The sequence below is a fragment of the Larus michahellis genome, chromosome 5, assembly GCF_964199755.1.
Source record: "Larus michahellis chromosome 5, bLarMic1.1, whole genome shotgun sequence".
NCBI lineage: Eukaryota > Metazoa > Chordata > Aves > Charadriiformes > Laridae > Larus > Larus michahellis.
In genome coordinates, this window is record NC_133900.1 from 61,353,522 (window position 1) to 61,368,700 (window position 15,179).

Sequence of the window (15,179 nt, forward strand, 5' to 3'; positions counted from 1 at the left end):
ACTTCTTTTAGGAAGCTCACTGTAACCAATGAGGGTGAGGATGTGAAGGTCAGAGTGGAGAAGGTGCAAACGTGATCTAAAACGTGGCAAAAGCCCCAGATCAAACCTGGCAGAAGTGGAGCTATCTGGAGTCCAGACACCTGGCAGAGTCTCGGTAGGGAAATAGACTTTAAAGACCCTTTAATCACACCAGTATGTCCAAACTCAGTGAAGTTCGTTAGCAATTATCGTTCTGCTGAGTTTGGGGGATTCTCACTGGGGTGTCCTTGATGACTTTCTGAGCACTACCAAGTGCCTGAGCCCCAGTCCTGCGCCCGCTGAGGGACACGGGTCTGTTCCTTTGCATGATGCGGTTCTGGACTCCCCCAACCTCCCAAGTGCAACCAAAGAAAACTGTCACTGAGTGTCATTACTTGAGCAAGGACACTCAAGTCGAGCACTTCCCCCGTTGACCAAAAATCGGGCAGATCCTTGGGGGCGAGCGGAGGAAGGATGAGAAGGCATTTGAGGATCCAGGATCCCACTCGGGGACCTGCAGACATAAGGAGCGGTGGGGTGGCAAAGACGCGGGGCTGGAGTCCCGCATGCCGGGGCGGGGAGCGAGGATACAGAGGAGGGACCGGCTCCCAAACTCCCCGTCAGCCCCGTCGCCTTCCCCTGCGGTGTGTTTGGGTCCGCCTGAGGACCGGGGTGTTTCAGACCATCCTTCCTTTCCCAGGCGAGAAGCCCCGGCTCCTGGTAGTCACTCGGTACTAGCTGACTCGCAGTGCCCTAATTTTTAACACGTAGTGGGATGGTGGTTTTTTTTCCGTCGTCTTTACCTCGAAACGGAGGGCTGAGAAAGTATTTTGTTTAGTTCTTGGAGAAACTGCCATAACACCTCAGACGTGCCGGGGAAGTTTAGCTAGAAATAAACTTCCTAATCAAAATACCTCGCCGGGAACCGAGAAACCTCAGACCGGCAATCCCTCTAGTCCTTATTTTAAAGCACATTGATAGAGAAATCCCCTTCCACTTTCTCCGTTAAAAAAAAAAAAAAAAAAAAAAAAAAAAAAAAAAAGACTATGAGAACCACATTTCCTCACTCCCAGCTGTCCAAGGCAAGGTCCGGTGTGTTCCCTCTTTGCGGGGCCGTTTCTCTGCGGTCACTCCCGGAGCTGGGGCGGGGGGTGGTGGTGTAAGGACTTTTTCCCCCCGGCAGCGGAGCGGGCCCGGGGCGTTGCGGCGGCGGGGATAAATTCAGCACTTTCCGGCCGATGACAGTTCCCTCTCGCCGCCCCCGGCGGGGGTCCGGCGGCGACGGGCGGGCCCGGCAGCTCCCCCGTCACCCCCCCGCATCCCGGCAGCATCCCCCCCTGCCCCGCGGCCGCTCCGCCGCGGCAGGGCACGGCTGTCCTCTCGCCACGCCGCCGCCGGCAGCTTTTTCTCGGGCGCCCAGCGAAGAAACAGCAGAGAAAAAAAAAATTAATAATAATATTTTTTTTAAATGGTATTAAAGCGGGGCTGTCGAGTTTGGGTGGGTTTTGAACTTTTGCGATGAAGGGAAGCGGTGTCCAAGGCAGCGGGGAAGGGCTGTGTGCGGGGAGGCTTGAGTTCACGAGTGGGTTTTGTAGAAGAGCTCAGGGAGCTCAAGAAGGGGATGAAGGCAATGAGAAGCTCCGGGTAATGCCGCGGCATGCTTGGGCGTGTGACCCTCACACCGGTGGTCGCCAGCCCTCGGACACATCTGCCTGCCCCACTGGAAACACGCGTGACCCTGTCTGTGCTTCTCTGTCCCTCTAGCTAGGCCGTGGGCCGCGTGGGTGAGCATTGCGCTGCGGGGGAGAGCAGCGCAACCCCAGGATGTGACCGTGTTTGCTCCCTCGCTCCCCTTCCTCGCAGCCGTGACGGGGATATCCACAGTCAATTATTCCCTGACGAAGGAAACGTTTCACCTAGCTCTTTAAACGTTAGTGCAGCAGAAATAGGGATTAACAAGAAAACGGTGCATGCCGATCTATAGAAACGCGGAGCTTCTCGCCTTGCAGCGCTCGGCGGGGACCTTGTGCCGTGGGTGTTGTGTCGTGGCAGTTGCGGCGTGTTCCCGTCGTGCGGAGGTTAAAACCGAAAGCCACGGCTTCATTCGTTCTAAATTTAAAAAAAAAAAAAAAAAAAAAAAAAAAAGAATTACCCGCGGTAAATCCTCACTAAATTGCTTTTGGCAAAACGCGTCCCGGCGCGGAGGGGCCGGGGGCAGCGGGGCGCAGCGGGAGGGGGCCCCGACGGCCGGGACAGCGGGGCTGCCAGTCCTGCTTCCGTCGGCTGCATCGGGTCCCGCAGGGAGACCTTTCATCCAGCGCATGGGATTTCCAGGGGAACCGTGGAGGTGAATGCCACAGGAAAGCTGATGGATGTGATGGAAAGCGCTCCGCGCCCTTTTTACAGCTCCCCGCCACCCTTTTCTGCCTGTCCCATAGAGGACGGTTCAAGGCCGTATCTCCTCACGTCGAGGAGGATCAGGGCTTTTCGCCTGCGCTGAGAGCGCAAATAAATGCAGGGCTTTCGGGAGGGAACAGCCCGCAGAGACGCCTCAGACTCCCGGATCGAGCCGCTTCTCCAACTGGAGCTTTTCCCGGAGTGTGCAACCTCCCCCGGCACCGAGCCCAGCCCCGGGCGGGCGGCGGGGCGGCGAGCGGCGGGGCTGGCAGCTCCGCACGGGGCTCGCTTCTGTCCCCGCCGGCTCGCCCCACGCACGCCCACAGCCACGGAGCTGCCGTCCGGGGGCTTGCGATGGCAAACGGCCGAGTTCCAGCGGCCTGGGGAAGGGACGAGGGTACCGAAGGGGAGGTATGGGGGAGGTGGTGGCATCCCAGGTGCCCCTCTCCTCTGAGAGGGGCTTGCTGCAAATGTCATCAGGGCCTCGCCGCCCAGCCCGGCGCGTTTCAGCCACATATGGTGGGTGGATTTAGGTGTCAAAAGCCGGCGAATTAGAAATGGTAATTGTCCGTCATTATGGGTGAAACGCGATCTATCACAACAACTGGAACATGTCTGGGCGCTAGCAAAAATAATTTGAATGATTAGCGATCATTATGGATGTCAAGCCGCGTCCATTAAGTTGTATGAAGAAATTATCCTTGACGTGCGAAATCAGACTACAAATACACAGGCCTGGCATTGAGGAGACCCTCCCCGCCGGGCCGCGGGAGGCCGGGACCAGCCCGGCGGGGCACTGGTAGCGCCCGGGAGAGGCGCCGGGGCGACCGCGCTGCCGGGGCCGGGAGATCCCGCCCCGCCGCCCGCGGTGGCCCGGGGCGAGGGCTCTGCCCCGAGCCTGCGTGGCCCTGCTCACGGTGGGGGGACGCGGGGGGGGGAGGCGCTCGGTCGTTCACAGAAAGTTTTGCAGGCAGACGGAGGCGAGGGGCAGGGAGCCGGGCGGGATGCGGCGGCGATGGGCGGTTGTCCCGAACAGCCAGCAGGCAGCTCCCGGAGCGGAGAGGGCAGGAGAAAAATGATGGGGCGGGGGGAGGATTCTGGAAAATGTCCTCTGCAAGGGACCCGTCTGCATGTCCCATAGTTACACCAGTCCTCGGCAGGAGGGGATGTCCGGGAACTCGCTTCCCTCGGTCCTGCGGGGGGGCAGCGCGCCCCGGCCCCGCCGCCAGCCCCCACTCACCCCCGCCGCGCCTGCCTGGCAAAAGGGCTTTGCCACCCCTCTGGAAACGAGACTCTTCCCGAGGCGAGATCGGTTTACAAGTAATTTCCACGTTGCAAAGGTTGCATATATTTTTTTCTAAGATAAAATGTCGGTTTTTTCCTTTTAGAGTTCACCCTTTACGGCGAGGGCTTGCGATATAATTTTTTTTCTGCACTCTCTCCCTTCCTTTCTGGTCCTTCTTCAGCGAAATCATTTGTTCGCAAAAAAAGAAGCGCATATTTCTACATCTTTTGGAGGTATTTTTGGTAAAATTATGCCATTGTGATTCCCCGGGCCATAGCCTGACACACACATCTAAGTACAACTTCCCAAGGTCCGCGAATCCACGGCGCGGACCGCACTTTTTAAAGCAATACGCGAAAGCTGGGAGGAAAATCGTCCGTTTCTTCCAGGCATTTCATTTTTTTTTTTAATCCGATAAATTGGTAAAATTTCAGACAAATTAAAGGAACCTTCAGAGTCACTTGACAAAATGACAGTCTGCACCCCTGCAGAGTGGTGTTTATAACCAGCGAATGAGCACGTATATTCTTTTCTTGTTGCGGTCGCTGGGAAAAGGTAGTATGTCCGTAGAAGTTTCCCATTCGCGAATATTTTTTATTCTTAACTGAATAAAGGGAGCCTCGAATCGTCTTTTTTTTTTAATTAATTTAATTAGCCAAGTAAAAATTACGTTCATTTAGAAGTACTGTGCCACCGTGCAGAACAGAGCGGCCACGCCGCCACCCCGGTAAATCCGCTCACGACGTTCCCCACGGAGGAACACGGCCCCGCGGCTCCCCGGGGGTACCCGTCGGGCTGCGCACCCCCCACCAGCCCTGCCGCCGCCCGCATCCCCCCGGACACCCCGCCGCCGCCGCCCGGTACCGCCCGCGAGTGTCAAAAAGCAAATTCCGGACACGACCCGTCCTTCGTTTTCTCTGCCCCGAGCAGAAGACCCCGGCACAAACCTCGCCGTCAAGCCCAAGTGCTGCCGGCAGCCAGCAGAACTGCCCCCCCTCCCTCCCCTCCCAGCCTGCCCCGGCTTTCTATCGTACAGTTTGCAAATCTGTATTATTCCCGCACAAGCCAAAAATAATATTAGTCCTCTCCACGCGCATTTCATCCCTAATTATCACTCGAATCCTTTGCGACACAAAGAGTTTCCCCGGCCGGTTTAAGCGCAACGCAGCGCAGATCCATGGGAGAAGTGTTTTACCCCTACCCGGGAGAAAAGCGGGGCGTGGGGGGGTGGGTGTCTCGCCGTCGGGGGGCTTTAACGGGGAGCAGATCACCGGTGCAGAGCAGGATCCTCAAACCGGCAGAGCCGAAAGGCAGGGTCGGGCTCTGAAGCAGCGGGCAGGGGAGACAGCGCTTTTCAGAGCCACCTCACCGCTTGCAGGATTTGCTTTCCCCAGAGAGCAATTTAGGAAACAAAGCAGTAACCCCCCATCCCGAGCAGCCGCCTCCTGCCCCGTGGGCGCTCGCCCCGGCCCCGGCCCGGCGGCCACCCGCCCCCCCGCCGCCCCTCTGCCCCGGCCTGCCCGCTCCCCAGCTCGCAGGCTGATGCCGTCCAGCCCCGGGAAGCTGAAAATCAGATCCCTCTTTGCCTTTCCACCCGTTTTATGGTTTTTTGGCCATTCTTGCTCGATGTGGAAGCGCTGTTTTGGTTGTCAATCGGCCGTGCATGAAAAGACTGCGTGTAGCCTTTTCAGCTCCCCTGTTGTTTTTTTTCCTTGTTTTTTTTTTTCCTTGTTTTTTTTTTTAAGAACGAAAAAAATATGTTTGAAGTACCTACGAGCACTGTTACCTAGATCTGTATCTTTATTAATAACTGTGTCCCTAGTCTGGTGGGAAGGACGTCAGTCACCAGCCCTGGTGGCATCTCGCACCCCTTTGGAGACAGCAGGTAATGCCTGCAGGTCGCCATCCGCCGATGGCCAGCGGCCCCTTGCCTGGAGCTCCCAGAGCCGAGCTGCTGCCGCGGGAGAGGAGAGGCTTCCCCGGCTGAGATGCGGTTCTGTTTCAGCGGAGGATCCGTTGCTGGCTGCCAGCAGTGTCTTTCGGGAGCACAAGCGCCGGCCTATTTACTACCGACTCAGATTTTAGGTAAAAAGCCACGGGCGCACCTGAGAGCTCCAAAACGGCGTAACCTGCGGCTCTGCAGCCACCACTTGCCGCTGTCATTTTTTTCAAGGAGCGCCCCGACAATTGCACTCATCGCCAGCATCAGTTGGGGCCAGCCTTGCGGCTAACACCTCTCCCAGCTCCTGTACAGAGCTGGGGAAACAGCGGGGGAAAGAGGCGGGGACGGTTCTTTAGCCTCCCCAAGGGGTCAAAACCCTCATCCTCTGGCCAGGGCTTTCCTCTCGGGCCCGTGGGACCCGCCTGGGCCGGGCAGTGTCTGGGGTAGCGGCGGGAGGAGGGCGGCCCTCGCCCCTGGCCGGAGCCGGACTGATGCCGGCCCTCGCCGGGCACCGCGACATCCCGCCCCCCGGGCGGGCCCGGGCGTGAACTCGCCCTCCCGCTCCGCTCCATCCCTCCGGAGAGACCAAAGGTTTGCGTGCGGTTGCTGAAATTTTCTCCTTCCCTTTAAAAAAAAAATAATAAAAAGCAACTACAAACCATGTAAAATAAATTAAAAATAAAAAAATAAGTCCCACCTGCGGGTGAGAGACCGCCCGCTCTCGCGGTCCCTCGGCAAGGCACCGGCCAGCCGCCGTGCGGGGGGAACGGCGGCTACCCGGGGGCAGGAGGGTGCCCGGGCCCCCGCGGACGGCGAGCCCAGCGGGGCCGGGGGCTCTGGGCAGAGCCTTCTCGCCCACCGGCGTCCCTGCTGGCCCCCGGAGGAGGGGGCGCTGCCCGGGGCCGGAGCGGTGCGGGGTCCCGGCGCTGACCGCCGTGGGAAATGTTTCGTTTACTCTCCGGTTAATCACCATGTTTACCGCAGCAGCGAACAACGGGAAGCCTTTGGGGAGGCTTTCGGACAGGAGAGGAGCGGTAGCATCCACGAGGATGTGGCCAGGGCAGAAAGACCTGCCCTTTATTTTTCCCATCACCTGGGGAAAAAACAGCCTCCTCGCTAGAGCCACCACTGCCACCGTCGCACGGCTGCCCTGGCCGCGGGGGTCCCGTCCCGCTGCGGCCGGAGCATCCCCGCCTCGGGCTCCGAGCGGAGCTGGGTGCTCGGTGCTGCAGCCCCGGGGGAGCCGCCGGCAGGAGGGCAGCGGGGTTTCCCCGTCCCCCGGCCCGGGGGCCGTCCTCGGGGCGCGTCGCCTTCACCCCTGACAGGAGAAGCGGAGCGGAAAAGTGCCTGCCAAAGCCTGCCGGGGAGAGGCCCTTAACCCCCCGGCCACCTTTGCCCCCTGCTCCCGGGAGCCCCTGGGAGGCCGGGCAGGTGCTGCGCTGCCGGCGAGGGGGGAGATGCCGGTGCTCCGGCATCTTCTGCTGCTTCTCCTCCTCCCCCCGGGAAGAGCGTCGCTGATTTCTACCTGACAAGTGTGTGTGTGATGGGGTGTGCGTGTGTGTGTCTGTGTGTGTTGGAAATCTACGTGGTTTCCTGTTTTATTACCCTGCGAGCGAGCGGGAGGTATCTAAATATAGGCAGCCTCCCGGTCGCAGAGTTGGTCTCTGCGCCTGTGCGAGTGTTTAATACACAAACACAAGCGCCTATGGAGACATATGCAAAGATATACACAATTTACATTACGTTTCAACAACCGAATGTCTTGTAGCTGCCGTAGTTTCTCTTTCGCTCCCCCTCTTTCTATTGCGCCGTTTTCTCTTCTGTAAGACTGGAGCTTGTCCACGTCCGGATAGAAAATGATTCCCACGGCTCCTGTATGGATTCGGGGTTTGGGAGAGAGGCTGAAGTTAGGACATACCATTAGGGAGATTATTTTCATGTTGCAGCCGTGGATGTGCTGATGAGCTGAAAGTGTGTTTGTGAAGGATGGAGAGAGCACGTTAGAGCCCAGGTTTTGCCGATAACTTAAACGCCGAAAATCCAGACTAATTCCCTTGGCCTTGGTACAATTACGCGCGGTTTACTAGGGATTTTGTCATTAAAGAAATACAAAAAGATTCTTGAGCGTTTGCTTTATATTTTAAATCGTAAAATTATCAATAAAAACAGTAATAGAAAAGCCTCCAAATTCCCGTAAAGTTCCATTAAATTATCCGTTAGATTTTCCCGATGCAAAATACTGAAGGTTCTCAAATATCGGATTTTGTTAACGTCAAACTAAGACACTCTCGCTGCGTAAATATTCGATATTAAACACAATCCTAAAATTCCAAGTAACTTCCCTCGCATCATCTTTTTCAGCAATTTCTGTCTCGAGTAAAATGTATCTTAGTTTTATCGGATTCAAAGAAAAATACGCTCTATCCCGCGTATGTTACCCAGTGTTACAAGCCGGGGAACCCCGGGGAAGCTCTAATGACCGACGCTTTCTTTTCATATCAGGCGGTTCCCTACAGCGCTACATCCGTCAGCGAGCATGAAGCAAAATAATAAAACACGGTGTCCAGCGGGAAAAAGAAAAAAGGAAAAAGAAAAAAAAAAAAAGAAGGCTTCGAAATAATCCTCTTTCTCCGACAGGGAGCCCGATAGGAACCATAACCAGCTTCGCCGAAAGCCACCCCCGCCGCCTTGCCTCCGAATCCCCGCCGGGGCCAAACCCCCGCTGGTGTAAAGCGTCCCATGGAAGCTGGGATGGGAATCAGCAGCTCTATATCTTGTATGGGGTTGTAAGGCAGACACGGGGCTGCAGACAGAGAAACATCCCCCGGGGCAAGAAAAGGAACAAACCGAGCTGTCTGCGGGGTAGCAGGGGCTTCTCTTCACCTTCCCAAGTGCATGGGGCACTGCTCCTGCCATCCAAAACCTTCATTTTCCCAAGAGGGAAAGCGGTGGGAAAGGCGGAAGGAAATAGTTTAAAGGAAAAAGAAAAAAAAAAAAGAAGAAAGAAAAAAAGAAAAAGCGTTTCAGGATCGGGCCTAATGAATGTTAGTCCTCCCGCATCCGCCAAGGTCTGCTCTACCGAGGACCCTTCTCTCCAGGACCGCTACCTCTGGAGCGCTCCTTTCACCGGCAGCATTGCCGACCCGCCCGGCGGAACAAACCCCAACCCAAAGCATTTTCCCCGCGGTGCCCTGACGGCTCTGGGAGCGGAGAGCTCGCCCCGAGCCCGCGGTAAGGCCGGGGCAGTCCCCGGGAGCCGCCGCCGCCCCCCTGCCCTCCGCCGAGGGTGCCAGCCTGGGAGCATCTCACCGGGGGCTGGGGACCGGGGCGAGGCGGGTGACGAGGAAACAGCGCGGCTGCCTCTTGGGACGGCTCGCAGGGACCACGACAGCGGGGCGACGGGGCAGCAAGGGCTTCCTACGAGCCACTCCGTGCTCGGGAGCCGGAGGGAAGCCCGTGCGACCCAGCGGGGAAGGAAAGAAGCCGGCGGCGATGGAGAATCGGCGGCGCCCAGGCATCGCGGCCGCCTGCGAGAAGGGCTCGGGCAGGGCTCCACCGGCGTGGAGAAACTACCGCAGCCACCGCCGGTCCCTCTGAGCGCCGTTGCCCGGCCCTGGGCCCCCCCGGGTGGAGTTGTCCGCCCCGCCTGGCAGCGCTGGCCCCGCGGGGACGGCCGGGGGACGGGGGAGGACGGCGGGGATGCGCTGCCAGCACCGCGCCGAGGGCCCGGGCTCGCCGCGGAGGCTCGGAGGGGGATTCGGTCCAAAGCGGGAGGCTGCCCCAAGCGGCTATCGCGGCTGTGTCGGGATACAGACGGCCTCGCCCTTTCGCCGAGGACTGCGAAGCCCCTTCCCGCGGCCCCGGCCTCCCCGCCGGCCTCCCGCCGAGAGAAAACAGCCCGCTGACCCACGCACTTTCCCCGGGAGCTGCCAAGGTTTTAAACCGACACGGCCCGTGGAACCTACGCTGCCGGGCCGCCCGTGCCGGCCCGCACGGCGAGACCGCTCCTCGCCCGGGAAAACCCACTCGATGCCCGCGCGGCTCCTGAGTGCATTAAACCAGCGATCCCGGCTCTCCAGGGGACCGCTCCAGCCTGGACGCAGCTCCTTCAGGCGCCCGGCCCGAGCCCCTTCGCCCCCTCCGCTTCCCACGGAGGAAACCCACGGCCAGAGAGGCCCCGGGGACCGAGACCTCCGCCAGGCCCCGCCATCCCCATCGCTGCCAGCTGCCACCAGAGCCACCGCCAGCCTCCCTGCGAGTGGGAAAAGGAGGGACGTGGTCTGAACTACAGCCCGAAGTTTGCTGCAAGGAAAAAGTCGCCGGGGAAACGCGTGTCCACTCTCAGAAACAACACAAGCAGCAGAGCTAAGTGTTAAACTAAAGTTTATAAATTAAAAAAAAAAAAAAAGTACAGCGGGTAGCTTACAAACATTCACAATTCATTTGAAGTAAATAATCTAATTGAGTGCACAGTGCCATTAAAAGAGAAAGGGAGAGGAGAAAAAAAAAGGGAGAAAAAAAAAAAAAAGCAATGGTTACCTTGAAAGAAAGAGACTGTAATTACATTGCTGAGATCAGAAACCCCCGCCCCTGAAGGAGAGGTCTGCAGAAGAACTATAAAAGGCACTGATGGTATTAAAATTTCCCGTTACATCGATTTCTTAAAAAGTCTGACTAGAAATATTCACATTGAATATAAAAATAATAACAACAACTTTAATACAACTGGAAAGTGCGAAAAATCCATAACTCCTCCCTCCCCGAACACGGAAAGATCTCAGGAAAAAAGGAAAAGAAGAAGTCTGGAGTTTCAATGTAAGTCTCACCCTTTTGTGACATATTTATCCTTTGCCAGGGATCATGGAGTACAGGAATAACATGGGCAATAAGAGCAGGGGGGATCTGAAAGAGGCTTCCTTACATTCAGCACCATACAAGGCACACTTAGTTCGCAACGAGTTGGAAGAGCAAGGACTCAAACAGACGTCAAAAATAATCTTCCTTACAATCCACCGAGGGAGTCCTTGATCTCCTCTTTTGAGTTTTGAGCTGCATTTGGTTTTGAGGGTTGGTTGTTGTTTTTTTGTTGGTTTTTTTTTTCCTCTCTTTTTTTTTTCCTCTCTCTCCCACACAAGATCGAGTCTCTACCAATCCGAAGCGAAATAAAACAAACAAACAAAAAAGTCTACACCAAATACACTGACAACATGGATACCATGAACTAGTCGTGCCAAATCGCGAGAGTCCTCGGCTGGCAGGGTGGGGACGGGGTGAGGGTCAGGGCGGGGGTGGCCAAGAAGTCCTACGTTGGAAGAGGAGAGGGTGAGGAACCATCCAAATAATATTAATAATAAAAATAACAATAAAATAATAATAAATACTGTCCGAGGCACTGAGAGCTGCAGCTGGGGCTCTGGATTTAAGAAGCTGGATGAATGGATGGATGGACAGATGGGGGGTGGCAGAGGGGAGATGGGTTTCCTGGCTGCCAGTGTGTGTGGTGGGGGGGCTGGGGAGGGATGTGTGTGTGCCCCTCACTGTGTGCCGGCGGCTGCAGCGCAGGTGGAGAGAGCCCACCCGGGCAGGCAGTAGTAGGGGTAGTAGTAGGAGGGCTGGAGGGAGAGCAGCGAGGGGGGCCGCAGCACCTCGCCGGGGTGGTACTGTCTCTGGTCGTCGCGCACCAGCACCTTGACGGCCACCTTCTTGGCGGCGGGGGCGGCGGCCAGCAGGTCGGCGGCCATCTGCCGCCGCTTGGTCTTGTAGCGCCGGTTCTGGAACCAGATCTTCACCTGCGTCTCGGTCAGCTTCAGGGAGGCGGCCAGGTCGGCCCGCTCGGGCCCCGACAGGTACCGCTGGTGGTTGAAGCGCCGCTCCAGCTCGAAGACCTGCGCGTGGGAAAAGGCTGCGCGGGAGCGCTTCTTCCGCGGCTTCGGCGCCGCCGCCTCCTCCTCCCCCGGCAGCAGCTTCCCGCACTTGCCCGCTCCGTCCTCCTCCTCCGGGGGGCTGCGATCTGCGGGCAGGGCGAGAGCACGGCGGTCAGGGCCGGCAGCCACCGGGACACCCGCCTTCCCCCCGCGCCCCCGCACCCGCCCCGGCGGCCGGGCGCGCTCCTTGCCGCCCGCCTGCAGCGACAGGGCGGGCGGAGGCCCCGCCGAGCCGCTGCCCGCGCCGCCGACGGGATTTCTCGCCCTCCTCGAACCTCCGATCGCCGCCCTGGTCTGCGGGCTCAGCCTGGCAAAGGGCTCTTCCCGTTCGCCCCGCGGGACGCGTTTTGGGGGCTTTTTTCCCTTGGAACCGCCCGTCGCACCGCCCCGCGGAGACCAGCGAAGAGCCCCGACCGTCTCCCGTTCTCAGCCCCCCCCCCCACACACACACCGGGACCCTCCCCGCCCTCCCCGCGCGGGCGCGGAGGGGCCGCCGCCGGGGCCGCCCGTACCTGAGACGGCGGCCGACATCTCGCTGTCACTGAGGCCGGCGGCGTCCCGCTCCGCCGCCTCCGGGGGCTGCGCTGCCTCCTCCTCCGCCGCCGGCCGCCCCCCGCCCGTGGCTTCGGCGGGGCGGGCGCTGCCGCCGGCTCCCTCCTCCTCGGAGCGCCGCTCGCCTTCGGGGTCCTCGCTGTGCGCCGAGTCCGAGTCCCAGCCCGCCGGCGTCCGCGGGGCCGGGGCGCGGGCGGCGACGGCGGGCGAAGACAGCGGCGGGCCCTCGGAGGCGGCTCCGCACAGCCGCCAGCCGCCGGCCGGCCCCGGCCGCCCCGCCGTGTGGCGGGCGCGCTCCTCCTTCTTGTTAAGGATGGCCTGGATGGAGAAAGGCGTCAGGGCGTTGCCGCTGCGGACGGCCATGTCCCGCCGGCGGCGGCGGGCGAGCAGCGGTACCGCGCCGCGCCTTTCAGCTGGGCGACCGCATCGCCGGCCGCGGCCGCGCCGGTGCCGGCCCCTTCTCTGCCGCCGGGAGGGCGGGCGCCAGCGGGGGGCAGCCTCTCTGCGCCGCCGGCCCGCCCGCCCATAGGGCCGGGGCCGCCGCGCTGCGCCGCGCCGCGCCGCGCTCGGCCGGGCACCGCCGGTCCCTCCCTGCAGCGCCTCCGCCCCGCTCTGTCCCGCCCCTGCCCGCCCCTCGCCCTTTTCTGCCGGCGGCCCTGTCATCCCTCACCGCCGCCTCTGACAGCACCGCCCCCGCGCCTTCCTATTGGCCCGCCCCCGCGCGGCCCGCCCGATGATTGGCTGCTGCCCGCCGCCACGGGGCGATGCGCCTCCGCGGGGCGCCACGCGCCTTAACCTCTTACGAACCGCGGGGCTGCGCCGCGTCACCCCCAACACCGTGTCACCCCCCCGTGTCACCCCCCACACTGGGTCAGCCCCCCGTGTCACCCCCCACAGCGGGTCACCCCCCCGTGTCACCCCCCCCGTGTCACCCCCCACACCGGTCACCCCCCCCCGTGTCACCTCTCTGTTTCCCACCCGGAGAGCAAAGGATAACAGTCCCAGGGTGTTTTTCCCTCTTTGCAGCCCGGCGGCGGGGAAGGCTCCGGTACCGGCGGGGGATAGTGGTGGGGGAGGCGGGGGGATAAGGGCGCAGGCTGGATGCGGTGCCGCTGCCGGGAAGATCCCGTGGGAAGCGGGTCTGCCGGGGGCGACGGGTGGTGGGCTCCGGCGGGGAGAGAGCCTCAGGAAATATCACGCCGCCGGCCCCTCGCCCCGTGGGTGACAAACGCGGAATAACCTCGAGTGGGGAGGTCGAAAACGCGGAATAGCCTCGTCTGGTTGTGGAAAATGGGCTTTTCACCGCTCCGTTTGTTTGAAAGCGCGGCCGGTTTTATATTAGGGACGGTCTTTCGGCCCACCGGGGACTTTTAAAGACCGCAGCTCCTCGCAGATCAGAGACTGCTTTCCTCGAAACGATCCTTTCCCTGAAAGAAAATGGCCCTGAGCAAGAAGCTTTCGGAAACTATTGCACGCACGTGAATCGTGTAAAGGCGACTCGTTGCCAAAACAACAATGCGCTCCCAAGCACCGTCCTTGTCTTTATTTCAGACGTTAGTGGCATTCCCAGAGCCAACGGAAAAAATCCCGGCGAGGGTTATGGAGCAGGTACACGAGAAATGAAATGCCAGCGCTTCACGACCTTGATTTTTTTTTTTTTTTTTGGTGCTGGGGACAGTCGGCAACGCAACGAGCCAGGGGATATCAAAATGATAGCCCCAAATTCGGCTTTGCTTCGTGAGCCGAATTCCCAGGGTGTTAACCTGCTTCTGCACGGGCGTCGCGGCCACCTCCAACGTTTCCTTACTTGATCCCGCAGGGACGAGCTCCAGTTTGCAGTAGACCACGAAGCCACGATAATTGATTGTCAACGACTCCGGCACGAAATAAATGTTTTCAGTCATCGTTCTTACTCCTAAAATAAATTAATAAAATAAACAATCCCGTTTTCATACGCAGCACGAAGGCGGAGAGCACCTTTGCGTGACTGCACGAGAACAGGCTTTATCCCTTTGAACGAATTCAGCCCGTTTTACTCACCTCGCTTGGGCTCACTTTTTATCTCTTTCTCCCACCCGGGTAGTTCCCGGGAAAGCCATCGCTTCTGCTACCCGAGACTTCGGTGCCACGGTACACTCAGGAAATATCCAAAAGGGATTTTTTTTTTAATTTTATTTTTTTTTTAAGAGCTGGAGGGGAATAAGAGGCTTGAGGGGAAGCTGCGAGAAACACACTTACGAGGAGACGTACAGGAGGTGCAGGAAGGGTGCCCTGCGCGGGCATTTTGAGGGGTGCTAAACAGCCGAGAGATGAAATTTTGGGCGAGGGATCAGAGGAGAAGAGTGGATGGAGACGCGGGCAGGGAGGAAGGGCTCCGCGCTTCCCAGGGGAACGGCTGGAGGTGCGGGTCGCGGGAGACGGGCTGGGGGCTGACGGCCGGAGCGGGGCCGCGGGCACGGCGGAGACGGGCAGCTCCGGGCAGGACCGGCCGGGGCAGCGATCCGCAGGGCGCTTCTTTTTCCGGGCTCTGCTCAGGTGCGGCAGAGAGCCGGGCAGGAGGCAGACGGGCGGCTGCTTTGGGGCTGGGGGGGAGGAAGAGGCGCTCCCCCCGGTGCAGCCTCCCTCCAAGCTCCGGCACAGGCAGTTTCCAGCCCACGAAGCCCCTGATTTACAGAATTTCGCCTCCAAGCTCTTGGAAATACCTGCGGTTAGTTTACAATGGCTGTAATTCTTTGCTAATTTACCCAGCTCCCTCCCTACCACCTCCTTTTCTTTTTTTTAGTTTCTCCTTTTTTTTTCTTTTTTTTTTTTTTTTCTTTTTCCCCTCTCTTTTCTCTCCCCCTATCCCGCCTCCCGGGGCGATCTCTGCGCCCTCTTCCCCACCAGAAAAACTAGTGTTTGGGAGAGGAAATGCCTGGGGAGGAGGCCGGCAGGAGAAGGGAGCAGCAGCGGGGGTAAGGCGCAGGGGAGCGGCGGAGGGAGGCCGAGCCGGGCCGGCGGTCCCGAGGCTGGGGCGGCCGGGGGCTGGCTGGGTGGTCCCGCCGCACCCGCCCTCCAGCCC

The 15,179-nt window shown here is 59.6% G+C and overlaps 1 protein-coding gene across 1 annotated transcript; it reads right to left on the minus strand.

Annotated features, from left to right (window-relative positions):
* Positions 1-9,707: 9,707 nt before the first annotated feature.
* Positions 9,708-12,684, minus strand: NKX3-2 (NK3 homeobox 2). The gene is made up of 2 exons (XM_074589087.1): positions 12,079-12,684; positions 9,708-11,652 (listed from the first exon to the last, which is right to left on the minus strand). The coding sequence occupies exons 1-2, from the start codon at positions 12,479-12,481 to the stop codon at positions 11,177-11,179; spliced, it is 879 nt and encodes a 292-aa protein (XP_074445188.1). The 5' UTR covers positions 12,482-12,684; the 3' UTR covers positions 9,708-11,176.
* Positions 12,685-15,179: the final 2,495 nt, after the last annotated feature.